This window comes from Lepidochelys kempii, chromosome 2, assembly GCF_965140285.1.
Source record: "Lepidochelys kempii isolate rLepKem1 chromosome 2, rLepKem1.hap1, whole genome shotgun sequence".
Taxonomy (NCBI): Eukaryota; Metazoa; Chordata; order Testudines; family Cheloniidae; genus Lepidochelys; species Lepidochelys kempii.
In genome coordinates, this window is record NC_136381.1 from 64,870,697 (window position 1) to 64,886,617 (window position 15,921).

General features: G+C 38.3%; 1 protein-coding gene across 12 annotated transcripts in view; it reads left to right on the plus strand.

Moving 5' to 3' along the window:
- The window catches only part of ASPH (aspartate beta-hydroxylase), a 206,679-nt gene that overhangs the window by 122,942 nt on the left and 67,816 nt on the right, over positions 1-15,921 (plus strand). For all 12 annotated transcript variants that reach the window (XM_073331031.2, XM_073331032.2, XM_073331035.2 and 9 more), the window contains one exon: positions 12,919-13,001. In XM_073331031.2, the coding sequence (XP_073187132.1) occupies positions 12,919-13,001 (83 nt within the window). The remainder of the gene's footprint in view (positions 1-12,918; positions 13,002-15,921) is intronic.

A 15,921-nucleotide genomic window follows, 5' to 3' on the forward strand; every position in this document is an offset into this window, starting at 1 on the left:
TGCTCAGTCCTCCTCTTTTGGGCCTGTGATTCTCAGTCCTGGCCTCTCTGGCCTGCAATCTCCACCGTTTGGCTCAGGGTATGTACAGCTCTACTCCCTGGGGCCTGTTTTTCTCTGGGAGTGCCTTTTCCTTAAAAGAGCATCTCTTTCTGAGCACCTCCCTGTAACTGAGCCCTGATGGCCTTTTATAAGGCTCAGGTGCTCCTTATTCAGTTAACCATTAATTAGCTTATCATTAGTAGCCTGGGCTCATAGTCCTCTTAAAGGGGCCAGCAACCCTGTGACATGGTTTAATGGTTCTAATTTTTGTCCTTCACCTTTGTATTTTATCAGCATTTAAAGCATCTCCCTCCCTCTTGCACTGGTCTTAGTGACCATGCTCTGGGATGTTTTGGCTTCACTTCAGGTGTCATTCTAAATCCAGCTTAGTTTATTTTTAAAGATGCAAAGTCCATATAATTCTAATTTGATTTTAACATTATTTTTATTCTATCAGTTACAAATAATGAACATATTAATATATTGCCCCTTGTAAAAATACTCCAGTATCTTCCTTCAAGGCACCCAACACTGCAGTAACACTATGCTAAGCCTTTGTGTGTATGACCATTACTAGAATACTAGAGTGTATTATTATGGAAGTCAATATGGAAATCTATTTCTGGACTTAACGAGGGATGTATAATTTCCTGTGAGTGAAGTCAAAACTCATTAAGAGGCCTGTGATGATGAGCAAAGAGGGGATATACTGAAAAATATCATTATTGGTCAGTAATTGTTCCCTATGATGAGCGTTGGTATATAAATGTACAATAACCAGTTTCAGCAGAAACCCTGAAGAACACTTTATGCTGCAGAGAAAATCACACAGGAATCACCACTGCTAAAGATTTATTATAGTCATTAAATTCAACAGCTTTATTAGTTTCTAAAATACCTAAGCATTTATTGTCTGATTATATCTCTAGATAAGTTAATTATAGGACATTTCTGACTGTTACATTAGGATAATTTAGAAACATCTTTAATTATTGCAGTTCAAGTGCTTTTAAATAGTCCTACCATAGTTGCTGTCAAATGCACATTTGTTTTGCTATCTTCTAATTTTTCCTTTATATAAACCTATAGAATTAGCTGATCATTTAGGCCACCTGTAACTCACCAAGTGAATATTTAGCCCACCAAACCACAGGGCTATGACAGGAGTTTTCCATCATCATCAAATACCCATTCTTCTGCTGCCCTTTGGGAGACAGAGCAATTTCAACAGCTAATTTGTATAATGATGCGCACATAGGTTGAAGAAGAAGAAAAACAATATTTCCTGAGCAAGTTTTGAATTTCAAATAGAGAGTAGTTAGCCAGCTTATATACAATACACCGTGGTTACTCTTGCTATTCTTTCAGTTTAGCCTTTGTATCTTTGAAAATAGGACTGTAGTGTTCACAGTATTAGAACAATAGTAAAATTAGGCTTAGTACAATATTCAGTTACAAAACCAAATGGGAAGCTTTTAAGGATGACTGCTGTAAATATCTCTTTATCATTTATTTCTCTCTCGAGAAAGTAAAAAGTGCCCATCCACAGATCAATGGCAGGAGGTCATTCCAGAGACCCAGATCCTTACAGAAAATGTTCTGCCAGCCACAAGCTGGATTTAGCATCACTACTTCCACTGATCACAACTGTGGCGGTGTATCACAGGAAGAGACTTATAAAACCACAAGAAGCAGCCTATATCTCATTGTAGGCAGACCTGACAATTGATTAAAAACGCAATGAATACTTTCAAACAACAATGGAAAATCCAGCACTAGCAGCCCCACAAAATCTAACAAATAACTAAAGGAACTGTCCAAAGTAAATAAATTCAGTGTCATGTGAACACCCTTCCTATACAATACCATTCCATCAGCATTTTCCTCCTCAATGACTCTCTTAAAATAATAAGTCATTCAGTGCACCCTGAAGGTAAATAGATCAGGGCTAGATCAGTTGAAACACCGCAAAGGCAAGAGTCCCTCATGGAGAATGCTTTTGTACACGGGAGGGCTGCTTTCTCTCTTATTCTCTGGCTCTGCCAGCTGTAACAACACAACTTCCACTTTCTCAGAATGGGATAGTCATACCAAATGTTTCTTGTGCCTCTCTTCATGTGCCATGAAAGTCCCTCCAACTTATTGCCCTCCTCTCTCCTGTGTGTTTAATTTATTGCACTCATCTGGTATCCTCATTTTTGTTTCTCATTTAGTGCAGGAAAAGCACCTTTCACGCATTCCACTAAAAGTCCTTCAAGACACACAGACTAAAAGTTTTATTTGTTACTCAGTGATCTTAAAAGATCAAGAAGATCACTAGGTTACTTGTGGCGGAGTTTCTGTTCAACAGACAGATACACCTGTCCCCATGTAGGATCTGAGAATATTTCGCTTGAGCAATATCAACAACTTGGGTGGAGTGGTCTGAATACATGTTTAAACAGCCGTAAGTCAAAGCACAGTAGCAGGGTCCAAGTGGACGATTAGTGCATGGCATGCTGTAAATCAGTGGAGATTTACATTCCAGCTTGCTGTGCACTAACTGTTTATCTAGACATACCTAGGAGTAGGGAATATTATATCTATACAGCATTAGTCAGACTATTATTGTGTCCAGTTTTAGTATCCACTCTTCAAAAAGGATGTGGACAAATTGAACAGGGTTCAGAAAAGAGCTTCAGTAATGACTCAATGTCTGGAAAACTTGGCATTCAGTGAGAGACTAAAGAAGTTCAACTTGGTTAGTTTATCCAAGAGAAAGCTAAGAGGTGGCTTGGTCACATGTGACAGGTAATTACAAAGGAAGAACTTACCGATGTCTCTTCAATCTAGCAAAAAAAAAGGGATAATGAGGTCCAATGGCTGGAAGCTGAAGCTAAATAAATTCAGATTAAAAATAAGGTGCACATTTTTAACAGTGAGGGTAAAAAACCATTAGAACAACTTGCCTAGGGATGTGGTGGATTCTTCCTGGGTAATCAGAAGTTATGGGCCTGATGTAGAAATTAGTGATTGAAAACCTTTGACCTGTGTTATGCAGATCAGACTAGATAATCATAATTCCCTATTCAGTCCTTCAGATATGTGAATCGATGAAAGCTTAACTTGTTTGGAACTGGTGAGGTATCTTTCAGTAGAACTGTGCTTCAGTATTCTGTTTAGATGCATGGTTGCCATTTGTTCATAATGGAATAATGTTTTTATTCAAGAATGAGGAAGAGGAAAGACCAGTAATTTGATTTGCCATCATCTTTCTCTTCCTCTTGCTTCTTCCTTTCCTTTTTTCCCTCCCCTATTTTAGAGGTATGGTATTGGCTTGGGTAGGTTAGTATGCTATGGTGCCTTTAGCTGATGATCATTACTTAAGAGGTTGAGGTTTGTAAATATGATGGTCAGGTACTATCTTTGATTTCTGTGCTTCTCTGAAATTTGACTTGAAAGCTAGCAAGGATCACTGACCTGTTCTTATAAAACTTATTCATTTGATCATGAACTTTGCTTATATTTGACTGTAATATTTTTATCATGGTATTTTCAGGCAGTCATTGGAATGATCTAAGGAATAAGGTATGGCAGGATATGCTTTGTTTGCCATTAATTGCATTCCACAGGTCTGAGGAGTGAAGCCACAGGCAGATTGTCTTTTACCCCTGAGAAATCTGACAACAGCATAGCAATGTTTACCTCACAGTGCCTAATTGTGATTATAAAATGAGACTGAGCTATTAGGGAAAATAAAACATTTAAAATGATTATCTAGTCTGTATCCTTGCTAGACTTATGATATAATTTTACAGGCCATTCATCAGAAATCTCCCCGCTACTAACTTACATTAGTCTGTCTAAATGTTCAGATTTATAATAATAATAATAAAGCACAGTGTTGTGAGCTGCATCTTCCAAGTTGATCTCATTGTGTAGGTAGTTAACGATTTCAATTTAACTTGAAAACATTAATTAAACCAGCTACCAGGAATGATAATTGTGGTTGTTTTCTGTGTTCTGTACAACCATTCATTTTTGAGTTTGCTGTTTTTGTTTTGTCCCCCCCCCTTTTCTTCTGTGAATACACCCAAGCAAATCAGAAACAACAACTATAAATTTTTACAATTAAAATAGTGATTCTCTGTACAAAACCACATAATAGGGCAGTAAAAGCCTCTTGAAAGGACAACAGCTAAAGGTCTCCTCCATTTTGGGCACAAGAGATGGGAAGGTATACTGGACCAGATAAACAGTCCTTGGCTCTTGGCTGGGTGTGTGAGCACAGGCCCCGCCCTCACTGGTGCAGTGAGGCTATCAGGGTGGATAGATCCCTCCTTGCCTTGGTGGCCCATTGGGAGATCTGAAGTGTGTGGTATAAACTGATGAGCTCTCCCTGTCTTTCAGAGCTCCTCCTGGGCTCAATGTTTACTTGGTGTCCAGAAGCTCCCGCTCCCTCCTTTATCTGGTTTGTGTGATGCATGTTATCACTGGGTTTCCAGTTATGATGTGAGCAGAGCCAGTCATCTCTTGGCTCAAGGAAAGGTTTTTTCCCCCTCACTGGAGAACCGGCGAAGTGCAGTGTGGATTTTGTTTGCCTTCCTCACAGCAGTTGGGAGGCCTGATGTGGGGGTTAGGTCTTATTGTTTTCATGTTACTCACAGCTTTGGCTGTACCTGTATTTTTTCCCATGGCTAGTGGGGTCAGTTCATGCCATGTGGGACAGAGATGAGGGGGAGTTAATGGAGTAGGGAAGGGGAGGCCTCAGGGTAGCTGTTGTTGGGGGTTGCCCTGGCTGGACAGATCTGGAACCTGCACTTGACTGCTAGTGCTAATTTGAGGCTAGTTCTTTTATTTTGGATTTGGTTTATAAAGCCACAGCCTCCACTTCTATCCATGTGTGTTGCTGTGGATGTGGAACCAATGAGACACAGACACCATAATATGGCAAATAAAGAGGCCACAACGTTATCCAAAACTGTTCCCTAACTGGGATAACTACCCCAGACGGTTCAGTAGCCTTCTTCCAGTGTGGTTCTCAAAGGACACAAATGGCCTGAGTGGATTATAAACCAGAGGGTGGGTCTGAAGGCCATGCCCCCTCTCTACCCTGAGGCCTGCCAACATATCCTGACTAGAAGTCAGACCCCCAACCAGCTCCTCTCTGCCACACCAGGTATAGGGGAGATGAGGGGAGGGGACCTACAAGCTTTGAGATATAGAGGTATAGCCCTTCACCATGCCTTGTTGTGCTCAGGACCAATGTCCAAACAGAGAACTCCTTGGACCATTACAGAGAACTCATTAGACCATTTCTAATCCACCAACTACTTTGGCAACCTGCCAAAGTTGTGACAATGGAAATTTAACACCCTCCCCCCACCCCCAAAACCAGACTTCCAGAATGCCAGATGGAAGGTGAAAAAACCCACACAGTTGTTTTCCAATTTCCAATATGGGAAAAAATCCTTTCCAGACCCCAAACCTGGAGCTCCGCCTACTCCCCAGCTTCACCAGGGATCCAGCAACTAGTTTAAGGATGGGGCAGAAACAAGGAGTTCACAAACTCTACCAAACTCCCTAACACTCTACCACTAGCAAATGAGCCCCCAACACCACCCCAACCACCTAATGGCAGCAGCAGTAGGCAGGACAGGCTCCAGATTCAAGGCTCTAGATGCAGCATGTGACACCCCCTGCCCCTCCCCTTCCAATCACCACACTATGAACAGAAGGAAGGAAGGGGGAAGAAACATCCCCCCTACATTGTATGCAAAAGGGTGGGGGGTAGAGGTAGGAGAAGGGAGAGGGAGCACATGCTCCCAATTGAGATCTCTTCCTTATGGCCCTAAAAGGTATATGCACTACTCCTTGTCCATCAAAGCCACACCCTAGCCAGCCAAGTGAGCATTTGTGCACATCTGTGTCAGAGTAAAACTACAGTATTGCAAAATTTCTGTTCCCAAAATTTAAAGAGTACAAGAGTGGGAAAATATGAATGTATGCAAAATAAAATACTTTAAAATCAGTTAAAATTAACTGTAACTATTCTAGGATTGTTGATGATGATGTTCTTCTGATGTCCTCTCTTGGGAGCAAAAGTTTATACAGGAACTTTTAAGTCAAGGGATAAAATAATGTGTCCCATAAGGAGAAAATATACTTCTCCTGATCCTGCTTTATTGTGATACTAGTATCTTGCCCTTTAATTTAACTTTCCAATAGATGTGATCAGTAAAAAGTGCCTATATTATAAATAGTTGATTAATCTTGTGCATAAAAGGCCCATTAAAAGTAACTTGCAATCTGTTAAAACCCAAACGATACAATGTTTCTTCACATAAAAAGGTAGGAGTGACACAACCCTCCCTACAATAACCTTGCAGCCTCTACCCACGACTTCCTTTTGGGTTGTGACCCCCACTGTTACAACACTGTGAAATTTCAAATGTAAACATCTGAAACCATAAAATTGACTATTTTAAAAATCTTCTGACCATGAAATTGGTAGGGCCCTACCCATTGTTTAACAATGGAAATGGAATTGTGAGAGACAATGGAGATTGTTTTATGTCACCAAATCTTAGTAGTTCTGTGCCATTGAGTAACAAACCTGTTCCTATATCCAGGATTGTAATTAAACACACCTCATACCATTCTTGCAAGACCAAAGCGTGATATATAAATACATAATTATTATTTTAGTATCTGAGCAGAGATGAAATGTAAATCTCCTAAGTGGTCATATCACTCTGCATTTATTTAGGGACGTTCTCCCGCCTCCCCACCCCGAAACCAGATTTGTTAGCTTCTCTGTAATGTCTAATTTAACAGATGTGACCTCATCTGTTAAAGGATTATAACACTAGAAGGAAGTTATGTATAATTTATTAAAATACCCCTGCAGGAAGACTACAGGCTACATTTGATATACTGGAATACTTGATGGTTGCATTGAAAGCTCCCAGATGAACCCTACAGCATCTCAGTAAAATGGGCAGATGAAAATGATTGCCCTTTATGTAATGTTTACTGTGTCGTATTAGTTAGTGCCTCACAGCTGAATAATATTTATGTTAACAGTTCGTTTTCAGCTTTGCATATTGGCCTCCTGCTGGTATAGAGTTGATGTGTAATTTTAAGGGGGATCAAAATGATATTATTTTGATTGAAACAGAGGAAAGGTTCTTCCAACCTGAGAAAAGAACAGAAGTACTTGTGGTGCCTTAGAGACTAACAAATTTATTTGGGCATAAGCTTTCGTGAGCTACAGCTCACTTCATTGGATGCATGCAGTGGAAAAAATAACTGAGAAAGAGACTCAGTATATCATATCTATCCAATTTACAGTGCTGGTTTTTTTTCTCACTATCACTTCTGTGCCGTTGTTTGCTATATGCCTGATATCTCCCTCCCTTCTCATATCTATGTGAACATCACTGTCCTCAACTCAATGGGATATATTCCTTGTGTGGGGCAGTCTGCCCTTTTCCCCCAAGGAAACTAACCATTCCCATCCTCAACAGAAGTGAGAAGGACGAGACCCAAAATACAAAATAGCTCCTGTATATGTTAACAGATACCCTAGCCACGAGACCATGTAACTTTCCTTCGTATCTTATGGTAGTCAGCTTCTCTGCAGTTAGCTAGTCTTTCACTTAGATCCTGATTCATGCGTTAAGAACTGAGAATTAAATTCTGAGAAGTCACAAATGTGTAAAGTTTTTCTATACACAGAGTTCCAGTGTGAAGAACTTTGTTAAATTTGGCTGAATACCAAAAATAACTCCATAAAAAAGTACAGTAGTATTTAAAATCAAGTCATATATTTGGAATCAATAATAATAATAATTAATAATAAAGTCTAATGGGTTTTCTCACCAAAAGAACTCTGTCATGAAAGTACTGAGCTCAAGGCATATCTTTTGGTTGTTCATTTGCCATAAACCTTTCTGATTAGCAGGTTTAATCCTGAAGATAAAGAGAGGCAGCATGATCCATTTGGAATCAGGAGACCTGATTTCTGTTTGTGGTTCACCCACTGGCTTGCTGAATTGGGCAATTCACTTGATCTTTGTGGCTCTTCTTCCTTTACAATCCTTTGAGAGTTTAGATTGTAAGTTCTTTGTGGCAGGGGATGTCTCTTTCCAGGTGTATTACAGTATTTAACACCATGGTTTTAATCTCAGTTGGGGTCTTGAGATGCTACCATAAGGCTAGAAGTGGAGAAAGCCTTTGAAAATTCTGTCCTGTAAAACACACACTAATTCTGTGCATTCAAGCATTCCCAACTGTTTTGGGAGCAATCATGACTATATGGCTCATGAGACAATCCAAAGATACATTAGATGGGTAGGAAGGAGGAAAAGGGTATAAACTTTGTTGCTTCAGGGCCTCTATTAATCACTAGCTGATGGGCAGGTGTCTTATGGCCCCGTTTTTCATAATTGTTCTTTACTTGGTTTCTGCCACCATCTCTATAGCATATGGTGCTGCTCACTGCTGGAGGCAGGATACTGGACTGGATGGTCGACCAATCTGATAGGGAATAACAATTGTACTGGTTCTGTTGGGTTCAAAATATATGAATGTTTCAATCAAGACTTTATCATTGCTAAAACACTACTTTACTTTACATATGAAAATACACCAAACCTGTTCCTCTCCTGTCATAGATCAATACAAAAGAGAGACATAGTAAAACAGAATATCAGCTTAGGCCACAAAGTAAAATGAAGATCTATTAAATCTTCCATGGGGAAATGAAATGTAATTCATACTGTGTTATCTGTGTTAAAAAGCATTGCATTTTTCACTCAAAATATCCCCCTATTCACTAGCATAGTTCATATTGCACTGTGCATTTGGATAGTGCAATTTGAGAGTGGCTGTTTCCATATTATGTAAAACACTCATAGGATCAATTTAATCATCATTGCCTTCTTGAAGTACTTTCTTCTGTACTCATCTACAAATGCTGACTTTCAAAGGATGAGATACAAAGAGACAATAAAATGGTTAGGAAAGCAAAAACAATCTGTTAATGAGGTGAGATTCTTTTGAATTTTATTCTCCATCCTATTTGTTAGTAAATACTAAGTAGGAGCAAAATCTTTTTAGATTTTGTATAGCTTTTCCCCATCTTACAAAGCAGTTTTTGAAATCCAGTTAGTCACTGTGTTGTATCAGGGATCAATAGGGCTAAAATAATGATGATGATAAATTTGTGCTTCTATAGTATTTTTCATCTAAGCATCCCAAAGCGCTTCCTATACTGAAAGTTTCACAGCAGCCCTGTAAGAAGGGTAAGGGATACTTTACACAACGTTTAAATATCACCATCTCTGAAACGAAATTTGGCATTTGTTTAACAGTTCACAGCAATGCTACACAACAGTTTATAAAGAAACTATAAAAGAATACTCTCTCCATTTGAAACTTCAGGAGGAACTGAGATCTGGAAACTGTAACTACTGGAATTAAAATTTGGCCAAGACACAAGAGTGTTATACCAAAAGTGCCAAAGAATCTTTAATGACCAAAAGTGGTCAGGACTAGAAGTGGACAAAATATTTTTGGTTAATGGCGTATTCACCAAAAAAATGCAGATTTGGTCGACCCAAACTATTCACAAATTTGTTTTAAGTTCACTAAATGGTTACAACTGAACTAAAAATATCAACATGTTTCAGAAATGTCTAAATAGAATGTTTTGTTTCAACCCAACTTGAAAATGTTCATTTTGATTTTGGTTATTTTGACAAAAGCAAAACAGCTGGGAGGAGGCAGCTGCCTCCTTAGCCCCATCATTGGGAACCTTGCCAGGGATGTGGGAGGATTGGGATCAGATTCCCCCTCTGCCTAATGTGGAGAAGGGATTGGAACATGGTGTCTCACTTTGCAGGAAAGTGCCTTAACCACTGGACTATGGGATATTCTGATGTGGATCTTTCTCAATCTGTCCTCTTGAAGCTGATCCACTTTTTATAAATAATAAAACGGTCATTGGAGCATAGATTTGATGTTGATAGAGAGCGAGAGAGAGCAGACTCTGGGCTCTCATTGCAAGTGCTGCCTGGGAATAGGGAGACAGGCCAGAAGCTGGGAGGCCTGCATAGCAGGAGAAGACTCGGGAACAAAAGGGAGGCCCAAGGGAGTGCCCTGTGGTCACATACAAGGGGCAGGGAGCTGGGAAAGACCCAGGAGTGTCTTCAGAGTTTTGTTAAGCCCTGGGTGGATGGACATTGTTTGTTGTTTCAGAGTAACAGCCGTGTTAGTCTGTATTCGCAAAAAGAAAAGGAGTACTTGTAGCACCTTAGAGACTAACCAATTGTAGCTCACGAAAGCTTATGCTCAAATAAATTGGTTAGTCACTAAGGTGCCACAAGTCCTCCTTTTCTTTTATTGTTTGTTGTATTGTTTCATTTGAGCTTCTGAACTCTAGTAAGGGACTCTGGCCCTCCAGTCTGAGGGACAGCTGAGACAAACAAAGATCCTGGAGTCATGAAAGATGGTGGAGCCCGAACCTTTTGAGTTATAGTATTGAACTTTATTTTGTCATTTGAGGTGTCCATTTTAATAAATTACTGTGTGATGTGGGTGTTTATTAGCCTAAGATAATGTTGGAGAAGTATTCCTGAGGACCTCTGAGAAGGAAGAACAGAGGCTGAGGGGCCAGCAGGGCCACTCCATGCCAGGAGTGGGTGCTCTGACATGGCGACAGCGTGCCATTTACATGTAGTATTAATCAAAAAGACTGTTGCTGTTCTGAACTCAGACACAGAAATGTAATATTTCTGTTTCCTCTCATTTTATTAATGGCTTTTTGTCCCGAGAGAAACAAAGAAATAATTCAATCTAATTTAAATAAAAAAATGCAGATAATTATAATTTAAATAAAAGCATGGACAACTAGTAGGTTTTTGTGTCAGGGAAGATATTTGTGTTAAATGAAATGTAAGAGCAAAGATTGTTTATACGTAATCCATAATAAACTTGGAGAAAAGCAGTTATCTGCTGCTTTATCTTGTACACATCAGTAATTTTGTGTGTGCTCTCACGTTTAATACAACCAAATAGAAGATTTTTTTAGGAATAAAGAAAATAAGGTAGATGACTGTCCTGGAAAGCTGTGACTCTGGAAAAGATTCAGGGTCGTGGTGGATAACTAACTGAACATGAGCTCACAGTGTGATGCTGTGATTAAGAGGACTAATGCTATTCCATATAAAGAGGTCATCATTAGGAGCAGGGAGGCAGTATTACCTCTGAATACAAAATTAGTGAGACCATTAATGGGATAAATACCACATCCAGTCCTGATGTGCACACTTCAAAAAGGATATTTCAAAAGGTTCAGAAAAGAGCTACAGTAATGGTTCAAATGATGGAAAACATGTTAACTGTGAGAGAGTAAAGAAACTCAATTTATTTAATTACATAAGAACATGAAGTTGCATTCCTGACCATCATGGCTAATAATCATTGATAGCTCTATCCTCCATGGACTTATCTAATTCTTTTTTGAACTCAGTTATACTTTTTGGCCTTCACAACATCATTTGACAATGAGTTCCACAGGTTGACTGTGTATTGTGTGAAGAAGTACTTCCGTATGTGAGTTTTAAACCTGCTGCCTATTAATTTCATTGGGTGTTATATGAAGGGATTAAAAAAAATTCCTATTCATTTTCCCAACACCATTCATGATTTTACAGACCTCTATCATATACCCTTAATCATCTCTTTTCTAAGCTAAACAGTCGGAGTCTCTTTAGTTTCTCCTCATATGGAAGCTGTTCCATACCCAAATCATTTTGTTAACCTTCTTTGCACTTTTTCCAATTCTAATATACATTTTCTGAATGGGACAACCAGAACAGCATGTAGTGTTAAAGGTGTGGGCATATCATGCCACTCTCTTATTATCTATACCTTTCCTAAGGTTTCCTAACACAGTTAGCTTTTTTGACTGCCATTGCACATTGAGAAGATGTTTTCAGAGAACTATCCATGATGACTCCAAGATCTCTTTCTCAAGTGGTAACAGCTAATTTAGATGTCATCTGTTTTGTATGCATAGTTGGGATTATTTTTCCAGTGTGTGTTACTTTGCTCTTATCAACATTGAATTTCATCTGCCATTTTGTCTCCCAGTCACCCAATTTTGTAACTTTGTAACTCTTTGTAATCAGCTTTGGACTTAACTGTTTTGAGTAATTTTGTATTGTCTGCAAACTTTGCCACCTCACTATTCACTCCCTGTTTCAGACCATTTTATGAATATTTAGTTTAATAATGAGTAGGTTAAGAGGTAACTTGATCATTGAGAGAAAATTTCTGCTAGTAGAGAAGTCTTTAACCTAACAGACAAATGCATAATAAGATCCCATAGATAGAAGGTGAAGCTAGATAAATTCAAACTCTAAATACAGTGCAAGTCTCTAACAGTGAGGGTGATTCACTGGGTTGAGATGGATTCTACATCACAAGAAATCTTTAAAACATGATTGGATTCAAATCCCGGTGAAATATAATTTTGGTATGGGAAAATTAAGTTTTTGTAGAGTATATGTTATTTCCAGTTTGTATTTCTTGTTGTACTAATTATTTAGACTGTATCCAGTCAGAAAAGACGTTTGTACATTCAAAATGGATAATTTTATTCCCAAAAGTCCATTTAAGTGAACCGTTATTCAATTTAAGTGCATAAATACTGGCTTTCATATGAATATATAGTTTTTTGCAGGCATAATGAATGGTTGCCTATTTTTTTCTGGTGTATTCTGAAACTACCTTATCATGCTGTGGTTAAAGGAAACGTCCAAACATATACTTGTGAATATTCAGGGAAAGTCATAGTAGTTTTTGTTTTTGTTTTTTTTTAAACTCTTCTAGCTAAGAAGAAACCAAAACTCTTAAACAAGTTTGATAAGACCATTAAAGCTGAACTGAATGCTGCAGAAAAGCTACGTAAAAAGGTAGGTTTGAATTCTGTTTCTCCTGGTGCGGTGAACTATGGCTACAAACAAACAGGCATCAAAATAATAGGGATAATGAATTTTATATTTGTTTCTGTTTTTCTCTAACCAGGCATTCAGCACACATTTGTGATTGTACTTCAATGTTCATTTTAGCTTGGTCATCACCTTTCATCCTTTCGGGTCATAATGTATGTTCTTTCATATCTGTCATAGGCACTCACAGTGTGTTATAAAATTTACATCTTAACCACTTACTGAATTTTGTATTTTTTTTAAATGTTCACATCTTTGTCTCTAAGTGCATATACAAAATATTTATTTTAAAAAATTATCAGGCCCTGGTCAATGGATATATGGACTTTCTATATCCACCTGTAAAAATAAATATACTCCTCTATCTCTTCAGGCAGAAACCTGAGTGAACAGACTAGTTTTTACAAATCGTCCTGAACATCAGTAAATTCTGGCTCTGTCTTACTAATGGGTACACAAAGCTCCAACCTCTCTACTCACATGTTCAAATTGAATCACTGCAACAAAAGCACACCAGCTGAGCTCAACTGTCTTTAAAGTGATTAAGGAGATAGCAAATTCTTCAAATAAATAGGATCATATAAGGACTGATAATACTACAGCTTGTTAATATAAATGCCCAGCAAAACAAGAGAGATATAAATATATGCACAAGATGGAAATACCGTATGAATAACAAAATTCAGTGTTCATTATTTGTAAAACCTGGGGAAAAAAACAAACCAAAACCAAACAACCAACACCCCCCCCACACACATACACACCCCCTCCCCCCACACACACACACATAACAAACACCCATAACCTATATTGGTCATGCAGGGCATCAAATGTTAAAATGACTAAGTAGATATATAAGTGAGAACATAAGCTATGAGTATTGGGGACTAATATATCCTAAACTGCAAAAATATGCAATAGTTTGATGTGTAACCAGATAGCCTTATTTTTTCCCCCAAGTATTGCTATTAGACCATGTCATTTTTTTCCATTAATGCAATAGTAAAGAGCTCACTAAGCCAGTCTGTGTAGGAGGGAGGAATTGCAGATTTCTATTTTCTGAGATAACTCTTCTGGACACTGCTGCAATCCATTTCTTAATGTTAACTGGTAATACCAATCCAGCACCTCTCCAATACACAAGCTTAGAGAATGAAAAATAGCAACACTTAAAAATTTGAGAGAGCACTGAATATGGGGTTGAAGAACACATGCATTTTTGACAGGTATAGAGGATGTGTTAAAGGTTGGCATGGGGCTGTTTGCATCTTCAACAATCTAGCTTTAAACATTCTGGAGTCCTATAATACCTGTTTAATATCTTGTCTAGAAGAATCACAAGTATAAAGAACTTGAAGTATCCTTCATGTTAAGCCAGATATCCTCCCAGTTTTCTGTTGTGACAATAAGGCTAAGCTTTTTCCCCTGTTTTACTCCGAGACTGAGATTGAGAGGTAATAGCTACCTATAAGTAATTCCTACAAAGTGGCTTTTGTTTCCAAATTTCTTAACATGTTCCTAGAGGTGAGAGTTGAAAGAGACCTATTGTCCCCCATCCTTGCATGAATCCTTGAGCATAGCTGCTGAAAGAAGGAACTGTGAGACTGCGGTAGCCGATATTGCATATATAATCGAAGAAGGCCAGTCTATTGTCTTGTATTGTATCTTTCATTATTGTTAATCTTTTTTCTCTTCAAATTGTTTTAAGCATAGTGCTGGCTTTGATCCTGAGGCCTGGGCTATTCTATAGTGGTACAAGAGGAGAATTAGTAAGATGAGACACTGTAATCAACATGGTGCAGGAGGCTCCATGGAGATGCAAAGATTGGATTTTTCCTTAAGTGTGTGGGTAGTCTCTTAAGGATATAAAATAAGAAAGGGAACCAAATGGCATAGCTATGCTTTTTTCAGTCTCAAACCAGGCCAGTGTGTATACAGAGCTACTAGAGGGCATCCACCTTCCAGTAGGATGCATTTGGAATGGTAGATAATCGATCCAGTTGCCTAGGATTTTTTAAGAGAGTGGCAAGCAAAGTTATTTTATATAAATTGCATGAAAAGCCTATTTTTTCAAGCAAAGGAGAGACCTTGAAAGGCAATAAGCGAATGATATAAGTCTGTCTTGTGCAGATATTCATTTTGGCTATTTCTATTCCTCTGCAGTAAGAACAGAGGGAGGAGACACCACATCTCTACATTCTTGGAAATTTCGATTAGGATAAATCTTAACGCCTAAATAAGTTATTTCCTTGCATTTTTCAAATGGAAAATGCTGAAACTGAGAAAGATCTGTTCTCTTGGATAGATCCATTGCTTGTGATTTATTCCAGTTAATGCAAAAACCAGAGATCTTTCCAAAAATATCAACTGCATTCAATAAAGAGGGGATTGATGAGGATGTCTGATTTAAAGCTTGTTAGAATTGCTTAATATGATTATTTATATCTATCGGTTCAAAGATGGCATTCCTGTCCTCTTGTAATAAGGAAGAAATATTGTTGGCTAGATCCAATCTAAGTCTTCTGGCAAATAGTTGACTTGCTTTATTTCCCTATTCATAATATCTTTATTTGACCCTGTTGAGTGAAAATTCAATGAATGCTGGATAAGCATTCATTATATTTATATTTGTCATTGATTAGAGAACATGGAAGGTTTTCATTATTTGGGTCAATCTTATACTTTCTCAGCAACTCATCTGTTTCCTTGTCCAGAAAGTCTAGTAATTTGAGTGTTTCTCTCTCCTTTCAGAGGCATACTTTATGCATTCACCCCTTACAGTAGCATTCAGAGCTTCCCAGAAGATGGTGTCTGAGGGAGCTTCTTTCTTGTATGACTTCAGAAATGACTGTATCAACTGCAGAACAAAACTTTGCATCTTTTA